Genomic DNA, 14,025 nt, shown 5'->3' on the forward strand with positions numbered 1-14,025 from the left:
GATAAAAGCCTGACTGCTAGCACGTTGTTCTGCCTGCCCTAGATATGAAATGCAGCCTCAGCAGTTTGAACATCCCTTCCAAAAGAAGTGACTGATGTCTGTCGGGAAGTGAGAGGAGCCAAAGTGCTGACTTCAAGGTCCTTTCTTTCCCCCTGTAGGTGTGATTGATGACAGAGGAAAGTTCATCTACATCACTCCAGAGGAGATGGCTGCCGTGGCTCAGTATATCAAACAGAGAGGCCGAGTATCCATCGCAGAGCTGGCCCAAGCAAGCAATTCCCTGATCAACCTCCAGCCTGAGCGCCAAGCTGGTGCTCTGACCATGGCATGAAATTGTGGCGTTAGAAAAATACAGCAGGAATTTAACCTTTTAATGAATAAGCCACATAATTAAAAACAAAGAAGAACCCCTCTAGTCTGTTCACGGTGCTTGACGATAGGATGCTCTTTTTAAGCAAGAGCTGCAAGACTTGATTAAAAGTCTTGCTTTCGATCCTGTTAGAGCTGGTATAAAATAGGACATTCTATTGTACAACAGAGGCTAGCCAAGAACTTTGGGGTAAGGCACTCTGATGCACCCATACCCCAGGAATTTTTACATGGTTACTTTATCTTGGCAGTCAGTCTCATGTGACTATACCCAGGCTTTTTATTGTTTCCAGATTCTGATGTCTGTATCAAATACATTTGATTTTGATTGTATTTGGGTTTCTCCAGACTTGCTCTGAACTTATGGAACTGTATAAGCTTGTGGCAATGCCATGTACAGTCCTGAATAATAGGTGTGTAGGGGTGAGGCTTACAGATTTTGTCTTCTGTACAAACACTGGAAGGATACAGTAAAAAGAAAATACTGCCAGTGTGTCTCTGTTCTCACTGAAATACGTACTGAAACTCTAGAAAGAGTGCTTGCTATGTTGTGAGAACTTCCAGAGGTTATTTCAGAAAACCTTTGCTATATAAGTATGTTTTGCTTGGTTTATATAACGTAAAAAGTTTGCTCGCAGCCAGGCTGCGTTATTTTTCTGTAGCTGAGAGACAGAAACACCTCTAGGGAAAGGCTACCTCGCCTCATTTATTGCGCAGGCCAATTCTGCTGATACCAACCAGATTCTGACGATTCATCCTTTGAAGTAAGAGCCAGCTCAGTGTGTCTGGAGGCCTCAGACACCCCTGCCCCATGGCCTTTGTGTTTTGGATGGTTGGGGTTTTTTTTAAATAAAAAATTCAGGCAGTATGAGTCATGCAATTAATGTTACAAGTAAATGCTTATTAATATATTAATTGTAGGGGTCAGTATATTTCCTGCATAAGAATATTTATTTTTTTAATAGCCTAATTGATGACTTGTTGATTTCGGAAAGAAGAATTAGCACAATCTATGTGGGTGCACAGTAATTGGGGAGGGCAAAAGGGGCTGGTTTTGTCTCTGCCAAACTTAGGGATAACTTGAGTAGACTAAAAGCTGCATTATCAGAGAGATGAGACAGCAATAAAACAACGGAAGGAAATGTATTTCCTTCTTACTCTGTGCACTGCTGCTGAACGGCACACTCTGCAGGAGTGCTGAGTTACAGCACAGCACCACACGTTGCCGTGAAAGATGGGTACATCGTTACTGTGGTGCACAGCAATAACCAGCAGAGACATTACTTGAGATCTGTGGCTCGTAAAGTCTCTTAATTATTCAAAATTTGATCTTGCCATGATTTTTTTTGTTCTGTCCTAAACTATTCTTGTAATAAAATAAACAGTATTGAAAGAATTGCAGACATTTGTATTAGAGATTTTTTTTCAATGTGTTAAAAGGATTTTATGAGATAAAGGAGCCAACCAGGAATGCTATAGACTCCGGAATGTCAGACAAAGACCAGAGGTATTCCATTAAATCCACTGAAAACACTGCAAAGTACACTCAATTTCTGTGAATGTAACAAATAACACCACATTAGCTGTGCAGCGCAAGCTTGCTTCTGCTCTGCTAGTACAACTGCACCGGCAAAACTGCCCTGTCCCTTCAGCGTGGGCCAGCTGCCTGCCGAGAACCGTGTGTGCAGTCCCCTTTTACACGCCTCTCCGTCAGCTCGGACAAGAGTCCTGTCTGGTAATACCACAGTAATTCAAACCATGTCGTTCTTGGAGTTTCGCAGGGCTGTGCCGAAGCCAAAAGGGTTGTTTGTGATTCACTGACAGGTCGCAGAAAGACTGGTTGAAAGCTGCCGTTTAGAGGAGGTGCTAAGCAGAAGTATTTATTATGAGCCAAATTCATGGTCCGTTAGAGGGCTCTAAGAGTAACAGGTGCCTCAGAAGTGCCACTTGCCTAAGGTGCTGTTTGGAGCTCTGGAGGAGTGTTTCCATATCAAGTGAAGCATGTGAGGCAGGCAAGGTAGCCAGACTGTGCCCTTTCATGTGAGATATGGGTCACCAAACAAGCTCGGTCGACATTTCTGCAGGTTGTCGGTCATTGTGGGAGACTAGATTTAACCTGTGGGTGCCTCCTAGTACTGGGCTCATACCTAATGCTGGGTTTTGGGGGTCTATGCTTGCCTTTACCCACGATTCCCTACTAGGGATTCCCAATATTGCATTTTGGACCTGACCCTGGCCATGCTGTTCCTAAGGTTGTGGAGTTACCGTATGGAAACGGGAGCACAGGTCTGGTAATGGTCTTTGGAAGAGCTAACGTCATCCGGCTTGACTGTGTTGTAGCCGTAGCTGTAACATCAGCCAGGATAAGATGTGACCGTGTAGCTGTGCCAGCAGCTGGTCTGCCTGTCCTAATCCTCTTTCACCGTTTCCGGTCCTGTTCTTTGCACCCAATTGCGTCATATCAGTGTTCAGGAAAACTCGTTTCACTCGGATTGGGTTTGGGCGCTATGCAATCTTCGCTGCATGGGAACCGAGAGGCCAGCCACGTGTATCAGCCAAAAAATCTAGGAGGAAAGAGTACAGGTAACAAAAAGCACCTGTGGGCTGCAAACTCTTACGAAAACTTACGGGGAAGGAAACTGTGCTCTGCCTTGAAGAAACTGTCTCACTTGGTGAGGCTTCCTAGATCGCTGTAGAGCCTGAGCCGGCAGGAGGTAAGGAGAAACGGGTGTTGGTGCTCTGACCTCCAGGTCCCCTTCAGGTCGGTGCCCCAGGAGAGCAGCCACCACTACTAAATTGTAACTGATTTTTTCTATTAAAGAGCATTATGCTATTTTCTGGGAATCCACTTATGGTGTCCAAAAAGACAGTTTAAAAGGGTGAATGCAGTTACTTCAGGACATTTGTTTGGATGGCTTATAAATGAAGCCATTCAAACCTATGCTGCTGCTTCAATCGGTGTTCGTGTTTTTTCCGTGGAAGTGGAGGGGGAAGAAATTAAGGGCCGTGCCCCAAAAAGTATTTCGCTGACAGGATTCATAAATGACATGATAACTCAGATTTCATATATCCAATGAGCAGGGACACCTAAGGGAAAGGCTGTTATCCCTGCTGGCACTAAATTAGGGGACACCCCCAGGTGTGGTGGCCATGGCTGAGATGGGAGGTCTCCCCAGCGTCCTGGGTGAGGGTGGAGGCTCAGGATGGTGGTGGAGAGGTGGAACGGTCCACCAGCGCCTGGGGTCGGGTCCTCTCCTTCTTCCCCCATGTTTAGAGCTGGCCCTGACCCTCCTTCGCAGGGAACCACCGTCCTGCTGGGCGACACGAGATTTGCCTGACTCGTCCGGAGCACCCATCCTCCCCGCGTGCTTGTGGACAATTTTACGGGGTCAAGCACAAAACCCAGCCACCACCACCTTCATCTGTGTCAGCGTGGTCCCTCCTGTCACGTCTGGCGCAGTCAGTGGTAAAATAACGGGGCAGTACAATACCAGTAAAAGAGTAAAATACTGGGGTGCGCTGTAGATTTTGGGTGTTCTGGCTTCATAAAAATTCAAAAGCTCCTCAACGAAGGATTTCTTGGAGTATCTACCATTTTAAAAACGTAAACGTGTACCAAAGTTTCTGATGGATATTTCCTCAAGCGAGGGTCAGCTGTTTGCCGCTCGTGAGGCAGAGCTGGCGCGGTGCTCGGCGGAGCTGCGCCGGGGCGCTTCGCTTAGGCAGGATCGGAATGCCAATCCCTCCTCAAAAGCAGCTTTGGGCAAGGACACCTACTCCCGCCACCTCTTCGTCCTTTGTTAAAGGTGAGATGGTTTTGACGTTTTGCTTCCTGCTGCTTTGCCCAGTCTACTTTTATCAGTTTTAAAAAGCTGGAACAACCCCCTGTTATTTGGCTTTTTAAAAAAAAATAAATTTAAAAATCCCTATTTTCTGTTAAACTTTGCCCATGCATTATGCAGCATTAATCACCGTGTTTTTCCTCTCTGAACTAGTACAAAAGCTCCCAGGTACTCCGCTTGTACATGGAAGGAATAATAATAGTAATTACCAGCTCATCTGAGCGAGCTTGTCCTAATTTTGCTGTTCCACCCGAAGGCAAAGGCCAAAAAAAAAAATTAGATTGAAAACCTTGTCTTCACATCATACAAGGCGAGATCTAATCAAGGAAAACTCCAGCTTCTTTTTCAGGCGTCTCAATGAAAGAGCATAGTTGATTGTGAAGCGTTTGCGGGTCATAAAAATGTAAAAGCAACAAATGTCACAAGTTTTAATTTTATTTGTTTGTGATAGGAGTTTCAGAGCCCAGCAGACTCATGGTTTCCAGCTTTTCTCTGTAACTATGGATACTAGGAACAGATTTGGGGTTTTTTTTTGCTGTTTGGGTTTTTTTCTTTAATTGATATTGTGTGTTGATCCTTTTAGGAAAATGTTAAATATCACAAGATGGCAGTGAATCACAAAGCTGCGATATTCCAATATTCCCCTCTGCACGGGAACAGCCACATTCTGGATTCACAGATATTTTTTTTTAACCCCAAAAGCGAATTCAGAGCATTAATATCAAGCCATGGCTTCGATGCAGGGATCCTCACGGAAGAGCTGATATCCAGGGAAGTATTGTGCCCGCAGCACTGTAGGGATGGGACCTTAATTCTTTTCATCTTCTCTGATATTAAAAAAAAAAAAAAAAAAAAGAAAAAGGTGAAAGTCAAGTAAAACAAAGGAGGGGGGAAAAAAATCCCCTTCCTGCCTTAAAGACAAAGGAACATTTTATGATCTCTCTGGCTACATCTGTACTCATCAAATGTGACATTTTCTGCCCCTGGGGACAAGTCATTCCTATCTGTTTACACGGTGAAACACAGAGTGGCAGCAGCTAAATGGCTTTTTGGAACTGTTTTCTGGAGGGTCCTCACCTGGCCTGGGACAAGGCCCCACAGCAGCGGTGCCCCAGCCCTTTTCATCCCACCCGGTCCAGATTTATCTTTGCCTTCTTCACCCTTCAGAAGGCTTCTCGTTACAGGGGAGGCTGGTTTGGTGGTGAGACAGAGGAACAGCTCCAGATTTATTTGTTGACCAGCAATACAATTCATTTGCCTTTTGAGTCCAAGATGTGCGCCTCCCTTTCTGTTGCCAAATAACCACCCCCCCCCCCACCGCCCCGATGCAGCTTATCTGCTGAAAGTGCCTGCACAGCTGCTTGGTGTTCTCAAAGGTGCGGAGCTTGCACATCACGTCAGGACAAACAAGCTTCTGATGACTGCACTCAAAATCGTTGAAGGACTGGCATGGTCTGCCCTGTCAACAGGGGAGGCTGCAAAGAAAACCAGCCCCTAAGAAGAGGAGCTCCAGAGAAGAGTCGGTTTTGGAGACAGATGACGACTTGGAAGCCAGCTAGGCTGTGTTCAGGGCTGCTCAGCTGAGGATCTGGCCCAGAAACCTAATCGGATGCCTTATTAGTTGGGTCCAGCAGGAATGTGTCTTTCAAGGCAGTGGATTTTGCTGGGCAGCTGGACATATGAAACAAGAATTGTGAGATTCGAGAGTGAAGTTATGATGTACGCATCAGTCCTATGGAGGTGGGTCAAGGCGCTGTTTTTGTGCGTTAGCTCGAATGGAAGGATCAGAGGCACCAAACACAGGGAAACTCATGGGTGTCTCCAGGAGAACCAGGCACTGAACTTGTTGTGCGTGAGGGCACCTGTACAGCTGACCATGCATGCACAAGAAGTCTGAAACGTCTCCACCCTTATGGTTTGCGTACACAAGTCATCTCTGCCAGTCACTTCTGTAGTCTCGCAGCTCCTATGTATGAGTGACCTGGAAATATCCCATATGTTAAATGCATGTGTACACGTATGTAGGTGCAATTGTCTTACTGACCCTTCCAGAGGTCCAACAAGTTTTCAGGGACTAATGGATATCCCCGAGTCCCCGATAAACAAAGAGCTTCCATCATTTTCTAACCAACAAAAGGTATGATTCCGGGTTGTATGTTAACACTGAACAGGTCTCAAATGATAGAGTTTGTAGAAGAAAGGATCCATGGCGTGGGAGCTGAAGGCTGTGAATTGAAGTGAAGGCAACGTTAATGAGGTTTTGAGGAAATAGGACGCTGAAGAACTCTGCAAGAGAGGTTTTGAGGGCATGGTGGAAGATGGTAGAAGATGCACGTGCACATATGACTGAGAAGCTGCGGGTACCTGCTGAGCAGGAGGTCTGAAAAACAGTGAACCCAGAAGTATGTATTTGGGGGAAGAAAAAAGTGAAGGACAGCTGGGGGAGCAGAAACAAGACTAAGAAGATGATGATGAAGTGAGCAGCAGGCCCCACTGGAAGAGAGGATGCTAGCCAGAGACCACGGGCCAAAAAGGAACCAGAGGATGCACAGAAAAGGGTGAGATACCTCAGCCTGGCTAATGCCAAGACAAGAGAGAAAGGACCAGACATCCACACCAGTGCCAGGTGGAGCATTTGTGTGACAGTAGACTTATTTGGGAAAATGCCATTGGTTTGTGCTGCCTGCTAGGAGCAAACGTGGAGATGATGGTCATGGGGCTTGGAGGGAACTAGAAGAACCTGGGCAGAAAATGGCACAACTAGAGCTGCCAAAGCCTTGCTTGAAAGAGAGAGCAAGCAAGGGAACTGCAGAAACCATGGTGGGGGGAGGTGAGTGAACATGCAGAGTTGGGGTGGATGCAGGCTAAGGAAATCAATAAATTCAGAATAAAGTGTTCAGTGGAGGCTCTGGAGGCAGGATACCTCCCCAGCCCTGGGCAAAGCATGGACCACCCAGGTCAGCTCTTCTGCTGGCCAACAGCACCACAGCATTTGTGAAAGGAGGCCCCCAAGGAGCAACCAGAAGATTTCTCTGGGACCCGTTCTCCTTCATTCAGGTACTTGAAGCAATCGTGGTTTGGATTTATTCCACCTTGTGTTCTTTTTCTCTTCCTTTTCTCCTTTGGCAGCGCAAGTCATTCCCTTGCACCCAAAGGGTTTCAGCTTATTGCACTTGCTGATAGAAGTGGTTTCCTTGGCATCCTCGCTGTCCTCCTTGCCTTCAAAAAAATCAAGTGACTGGCACAAATATGCACAGTAGTCACAACTGTCCTACGTGTTTTGGCAGGTAAGTCTGGACACAGGAAACTTTTTTTCCTCTTTTACCACCTACACAAAAGGGGCATTTTCTCTCTTAAGGAGGGTTTTGCCCTTGTTGTGTGTTTTAATTCCCATGAAAGCCCCCACGGCGATGGTATTCCTTGGGGAGGGGTGGAAATGTCAGCTGCAGCTGGCAAACCACAGGGTGAGCGTGAGCAGGGTTCAAAAGCCAAAGGTGCCGGATGGGTTTGTGCCGTGCAGCCGGCTGTGAATCCTCGCCCTCTCCCAAGGCACCGCGCGGTTTCTCAGGGGTGGAGGCAAACCCAAAACTCATCAATCCAGAGAGGAAAATTAATTAACTGGGGTAACTCAGGACGCAGTGGGCTGTGGAGCATCTTGGCCACGTGCCATTGTCCCCAAGTTGTTTCAAGGCACTGAAATTGTCTCATCCGTGGCGGTGGAAGAGCCTTGACTGCTTCCCAGCCACTGTCTCTGCACTAGGGGAGCCTCCTGCTGTCACAGCCTCTCCCCTTGTGACCAGGGAAATCATGTCCACCCATCACAGGGACCCTGGACCTCACACAGCCCCAGTGCTTCCAGTGGCTGCTGCGCCTGCGTATAGCTCTGCCCCTGAAGCACATCAGCCTGTGCTCTGAGTTATTTTTCTTTCCCTCGGGCAGCCATGGAAGGGCTCCCAAAGCAGGGGGATGCTGTGAGAAGGTTGTAGGGTCTCCAGCTCAAATGACCCAGTAGAGAAACTGTTGGTGGGAACCCTCCTAGTTCCCAGGTGGCACCTGAGCTTGGAAGCCAGTAGACAATCTGATTCTGCATTGCGGCTCAGACTCTCTTTCTGCTGCATGGGTCCTTGTGGGTAAGAGTCATGCTTCCAGCCTCTCAAAGGCTGGACCCACCTGGGCCTGTGCCCTGGTCTCCTGATGCATCCTACACAGAGAGATGGACAACTGAAATGCACAGAGATGGGATCCAAACCCTCCTCCCTGGGCTATGGACACCCAGCTCAGCTGCACGTTGTGCTCCCAGCCAGCTGATTTTGATGTGGACAATCTCTCCTTGACTCTTGTGCCAATGTAAATAGGGACCAGGTGAATTCAGGGGCTTCTTCAGGCAAAGGGTGGCTGCAGAGGTGGCAGCCAAGATGCATGACTGCCTGCTCTGGAGGGCAGAGAATGGACACAGCAGGACTTTTACAGCTATAACCTGATCTTTGGGCAACTTCAGCATAGCAATTTACCCAGCTGATACGGTTCTCTAACACCTACAGGTCCTATGCAGACCTGCACTGCGGGATGTAGTCTGGCAGCAGAGAGGCACAATTCCCTTTGGGGTTTTTTTTCAGACCATTTTAATGGCCTGAAATTTAGTTAAGAAGACCTAAAGCAGGACCAAAATGGTTACAGAAAGGATCGCATTGTATGTTCAGAGACAAATCAGATGTGAACTGTAGGAGGGACTGACATCTCCTCCTAAAACACCTCCTGGTCAGGTGGATCCCGGGTCACTGCAGATGACAAAGATTTTTAGTTTGTCTCAAAGGAAAATTTCTGCCAGCATCAAATTAAGGTCAGGGGACGGAGCAGAACAACGGCCTCATTTCAGCCCAGCAAGGGAATCTGGAATCAGGAGCGCGGGTACCGCAGTCACGTTTGCGCTGCACGGTGCAGGACGTAGGTGTCCTGGTTGTGCTGGTACCTTTGGATGGTCTCCCACACCAGCAGAGCTGGGGAACATTTGTGTGGCTTATTTTCTTCCTCCATCCTCCTGCTAGCAAGCTAGTCCTCGGCACTGTCTTGTGTGAACTTTTCCCACTTTGCATGAGCTCTTTGGGGAGGGCAGGATTCAGATGGCAGAGGGGGAGCAGCGGGACTTGTGGAGGGAAGGCTCCAAGCAAGGAGAGGGACTGCGATGGGGCAACCATTGCAGAAGGTGCCACTGAAGCTGAAGCTGAGCTGGCAGTAGGGATGATCCAAGCATCTCTCACCCATTCCTGTGCAAAGTCAGCCCCAGGGTGGGACGGGGACATGCCAAGGGGGCATAGCAGCTCCTGAGAACACCTTTCCCTGGATGACGATGACGACACAGCTCAGAGTCAGGTTACCCCCATGTAAAATCATTTAATACTGCAACGATTTTGGCCACTAGACAAGCAGTGCCACGTTTCAGCTCCAGTCATTTTGTCCCCTTAACAATCGGCTGCAGGAATCGAGGATGTGTCTCCCATCAGCCTCCCCACAGTGGGACCCACATCGGGTCCCTGCTGTCTAACAGCCTGGCCCGTGACTCACCTCACCTTCACTGCAAGGGAGCCATCCGCAGCCCCAGGTTTCCATCTGGATGGAAGAAGCCCTGGGAGCTCTGATCTCTGTGGGCTGCCTGCTTACAGGAAAGATGAGAGTGAATTGCAATCTGCAGAAAAGCTACAGCTCTTGGTTGTAACACTGAGAAACAGCCATCGGCTGCAGCTTCCAACACGTCCCACATTCATTGTCTGTGTTGCCTCCATGCACACAGCTAAACCTCACACCCGTTCCTTCCCATCTGCCTGATTTACACGTCACCCTGTGCTACTTGATGTATTTCCTTGCTGCCACTTAGATCAGTGCATTAAGGATGGGACTAACTTGTTTGGGGCTTTCTCTTCCAAGAACGGTCACCTCCAAGCCATCCTCCGTCCTTGAGCTGACCTCACCAATCCTTCAGACTCCTCCCAGAGAGCCCAGTCCAGCAGAAGGCATGCCCAAAGCTCCCCAGGGTGAAGCTAACCAAGGCAAAACTGGGGACAAAGTACTACCTGGGCAGATTTGGGCATGATTTGGGCTCATGGCCATTTGAATTGTTTAATGGTTTGTTCAGCAGAGAGTCCACTGATTTTGGGTGATGCTCTGCAAGCTTCTGGCATGTAAGAGGTGGCAACAAGTGAGTGCTGTTGGGGTCCAAACGGCACGGTACCAATGTACCTGGGCCTGGCATGCCTGGATTTGGGCTGAGCCCTCCCTGAAACATCTCCCCAGCTACTTGTGCTCTTCCTCAAACACCCCCCGCGATCCACGCCTCCTCCAGGAGATGGCAGCAGCAGATCTAGCATCCCCCCTGTCCAGCATTCTTATGGCAACGGGAGTGAAGCATCCCCCAGAGCTTGGAGGGCGAGCACAAGGTTAGGGAAAGCCATTGCTTCCCAGCAAAGAGCCCATCTCCCAGCTTCTCTGGGCTGGGGAAAGGTGGAAGGAGGCTGCCTGCTGCTTTGCTCCTTGCCCAACACCACAGAGAAATAACTGAGGTGACAACCAGGGTATTGCAGCTGAATTAGACGAGGATACTGAGTTTTCTTTTACTCTCTTTTTTTAGCAGGAGGGAAAAGCTGGTGCAAAACTTGCACAAATCCTGGGTGTACCAAGGAGGGAAAATGGCAGCATTGGCAGCAAACTGTTTACAGCGGCATCAACCAAGTCTAACAGCCGTCGGCAGAGAGCAGCCAGAGCAGGGAAACATTCATGAGCTGAGATTCCTTCCAGCTGCTCAGAAACAGTTGATCTTCATCATTTAGAAAGCTGGCTGGTCCCTCTCTACTCCCTGCTTTCCAGTGAGCTACCACCCAAACTAAGCTGCTTATCACATGTGGTATAATCCATCTTCAGGCTTGTGGCAAGAGCAGCAGTGGGAGCTAATTAGCATGTGCTAATATGCATGTTAACAAAATCTAGCTCCTACAGCAGGAAAATCGTTACGGTTGTTGCCGTTTATTTGCACGCTGAATTTTTTGCAATTAGGCACCATGTAATGTTGAGTTGCCGCTGGGGACCTGTCCCTCCATCTGTGGCTAAAGCCACTCACGCAAGGGGTGAATTATGGGCAGGTCGTGCAGCAGAGCTCTTGGGACCCAGCTCAGACCAGCTCTGAAAGGCCACGAGGAAGGGTTCTTTGGCACAAATGTGCCGTCGTTCCTTGGAGTCAGGGCATTGCTCAAAGAGTTGTTCGAGGAGGGCAAGGGAGATGTTTGGAAAGGGATTTGTAGTAAGGTTTCAAGGCTGCTTTGCTGCCTTAATACTTTGCATTTGGCCACTCAATCTGACACTCTGAAAGCTCCTTTTCAAATGCTAGTTAATCCCCTCAGCACTGGTGAAGTTAAGTCACCAACCGTAACTAGTTCTCCACGTTGTTTGTAGACTTGTAAGCTGAACCCTGGAGCTGGTTCATCCTCCTTCCAACAGAGATCAGGAGCTGGTCCTGTCCCAGGGCTGCTTTCTAGTTGCTAGATCTTTCCTTTTGGGACCGTAGCTCCAGCAAGAGGTGCTGATCGAGCTGGTGTCACCCTGCTAGGACCTGACACAGCATAACCAGACATGTCTCTTGTGTTCCAGCCCTGACTCTGGCTGATGAACTGCTGTGGTTTCAAGTCCCAGCGATGGACTGACACAGCAGATATGGCTCTGTAGAAAAAAACACATCATTGGGCCATCTGGATCCTTAGGTATCTGCCAGATGGCTCCTACTCTTGTAGAGTTTCAGGTTTCTTCGCTTCATTTCTTTGGAAGTCTCCTGATCAAGCATTGAGCAGAGCCCGCCTTCTTTCATTTTATAATTTGAACAGCTGTGGTGGGATACAGCTTTTATCTGCTCAACAGTGTGCGATGTGCACTGTCCCAGGCCACATCCCCAAGGGATGGAGAGCCAGGAGCTGAATAGGATGGCACAGTGGCAGGCAGGGACTTTGCAGGGCAGGAACCTCACCAGCTAGTGCCCAGCTCCACGGGACCCAGGCAAGGTGAGCAGGAAAGGCCCATGGACAACAGCCATGCTCAACCAAGAGGCTAGATCATCAGGCAAGTTGGTGGTGATGAGGCAGGTCTAAGGCCAAGCCTTGAAGTCAACCTCCAGATCAGGGCCAAAGGGTCCATGGCCAGCCATGGTCACGGCTATGGCTGAGCTGGAGACCAGCAGTCCTCCAATGAAGCCTGGGCAAGGACTGAGAGCCCTGGGCTGAGCTGAAATGGGATGGTGCCTGTCAAACGTAGCTCTTTGGGAAAATGGTCCTCATCATCCATGGGACCCATTGACCCAGTGGAAAACATTGCGTCATCCTCTGTCTTGGGGAACAGATGACCTAAGAACTGAAGCCAGTTCCCATATCTCTGTCCGACCACAGGAGCACATCTCATCTCACAGACATCATGAAATGGCAGGCACCTGGCACAGGCCAGGTCTACCGGTCTATTTGGTCATTCCCCAGAAATGCTGCAAGTCTTTGTTCTTTTTCCTTTCCTAATTTTCCCTGCTGTAATTATTTGCCTGACTGGCAGAAGGGTTTCACGCGGAGTTAGCAGAAGTTTATTCACATACGCAGACATTATGGAGAACTGCCACTCACCAGCATACCAAGATGTTCTGGGTAAATATAAAGCTAGAATGCAAAGTAAACTGCTTATGCAGATAGCAGAAAGCACCAGCGGTGTTTGCGAAGTACATTGGTATCTTCTGCTAGAAGGTTGCTTATGCAAGGAAACATAATGGTCCACACTGCTGTACAAAGCAGTGTAAGAAATGACCAGTGGCTGAGCTTCATTTCTAAGCTAGGATGAGCTGCACAAACAACCTCCAGGTCAGCCCAGCTACTTCCAAGAAACAAGATCATGTTCTTGGATTGCTCCACCCAAGAGATAACCCCAGCCTTTTGGAGCAAAGAGAGCCTTGAACATTAGAAGTGTTTTTGAAACGTTCCCTCAGCCTGTTGGGTCTCCTCTTTGTGTGAAAGAGTAGAAAAGGAAAAATGTCAACACAGAAACACACACCTAAAAATCTCACTAAGTTCTGTAATGAGAACGTCGTGGGCCACTCCACTTTTCACGTACCAAGGGATCACCTATAGCAACGATCAAGGGCTCCGTCCCTTGTAGACCATAGGAATTAGGGTTCACCACCAACCTCTACTTCTCAAACCTTCCTTCCAAGTCCAGACCCTGATCTACTCCAGACACTGATCTCAGACACAGCAGAAACATGCGACCAAGGCAGATATACCTTTTCCAGAGGACTTTACTCATGCAAGGAATCCTTTTGCTCTCCCAACCAGCAGGCAAATTTATCTGCAGCTCAACAGGGAAAGCAGATCTTGAGTTTGACAGCAACTCTACTGAGCTCAGGCCAGAAGAAGGGAGCACAAGGAGTTTTTCTTCTTCTGCAGGACTTAATGCTGGCTACTGGAAACCGGATCCCTCCACTACAATTCTGGGTGTTGAAGCTAGCTTGTTCTTAAGATGCATATATACCTTATGTGAGGAAAAAACCTACACTGATTGGAGTAGTCGCAGCCAGGCTCCCATGGCTCTTTCCTCTGTCAAGAGCTCATAGCTTTAAATAGAAACTTTATTCTTTAACATACAGAGGACAGGGACCCTGAAAAATGATGACCCGTCAGGATGGGAATGCCAGAACAAAGTCTAAGAGGTCCTTCAGGTAGAGGAGGGATCCTTCAATGTGGCTGGCAGGTGGTCAAGATGGGATGCCATCAGGGCAGATCTGAGGGAGGCCAAGGGGAAAAGA

The 14,025-nt window shown here is 48.4% G+C and overlaps 1 protein-coding gene across 1 annotated transcript in view; it reads left to right on the forward strand.

Annotated features, from left to right (window-relative positions):
* The window catches only part of DDRGK1 (DDRGK domain containing 1), a 39,426-nt gene extending 37,656 nt beyond the window's left edge, over positions 1–1,770 (forward strand). The window contains exon 9 of the mRNA XM_063336095.1: positions 159–1,770. Within this exon, the coding sequence (XP_063192165.1) occupies positions 159–331 (173 nt within the window). The 3' untranslated portion in view covers positions 332–1,770. The remainder of the gene's footprint in view (positions 1–158) is intronic.
* The last annotated feature ends 12,255 nt before the right edge of the window (positions 1,771–14,025 follow it).

The sequence above is a fragment of the Chroicocephalus ridibundus genome, chromosome 5 (genome assembly GCF_963924245.1).
Source record: "Chroicocephalus ridibundus chromosome 5, bChrRid1.1, whole genome shotgun sequence".
In the NCBI taxonomy this organism is placed as follows: Eukaryota; Metazoa; Chordata; class Aves; order Charadriiformes; family Laridae; genus Chroicocephalus; species Chroicocephalus ridibundus.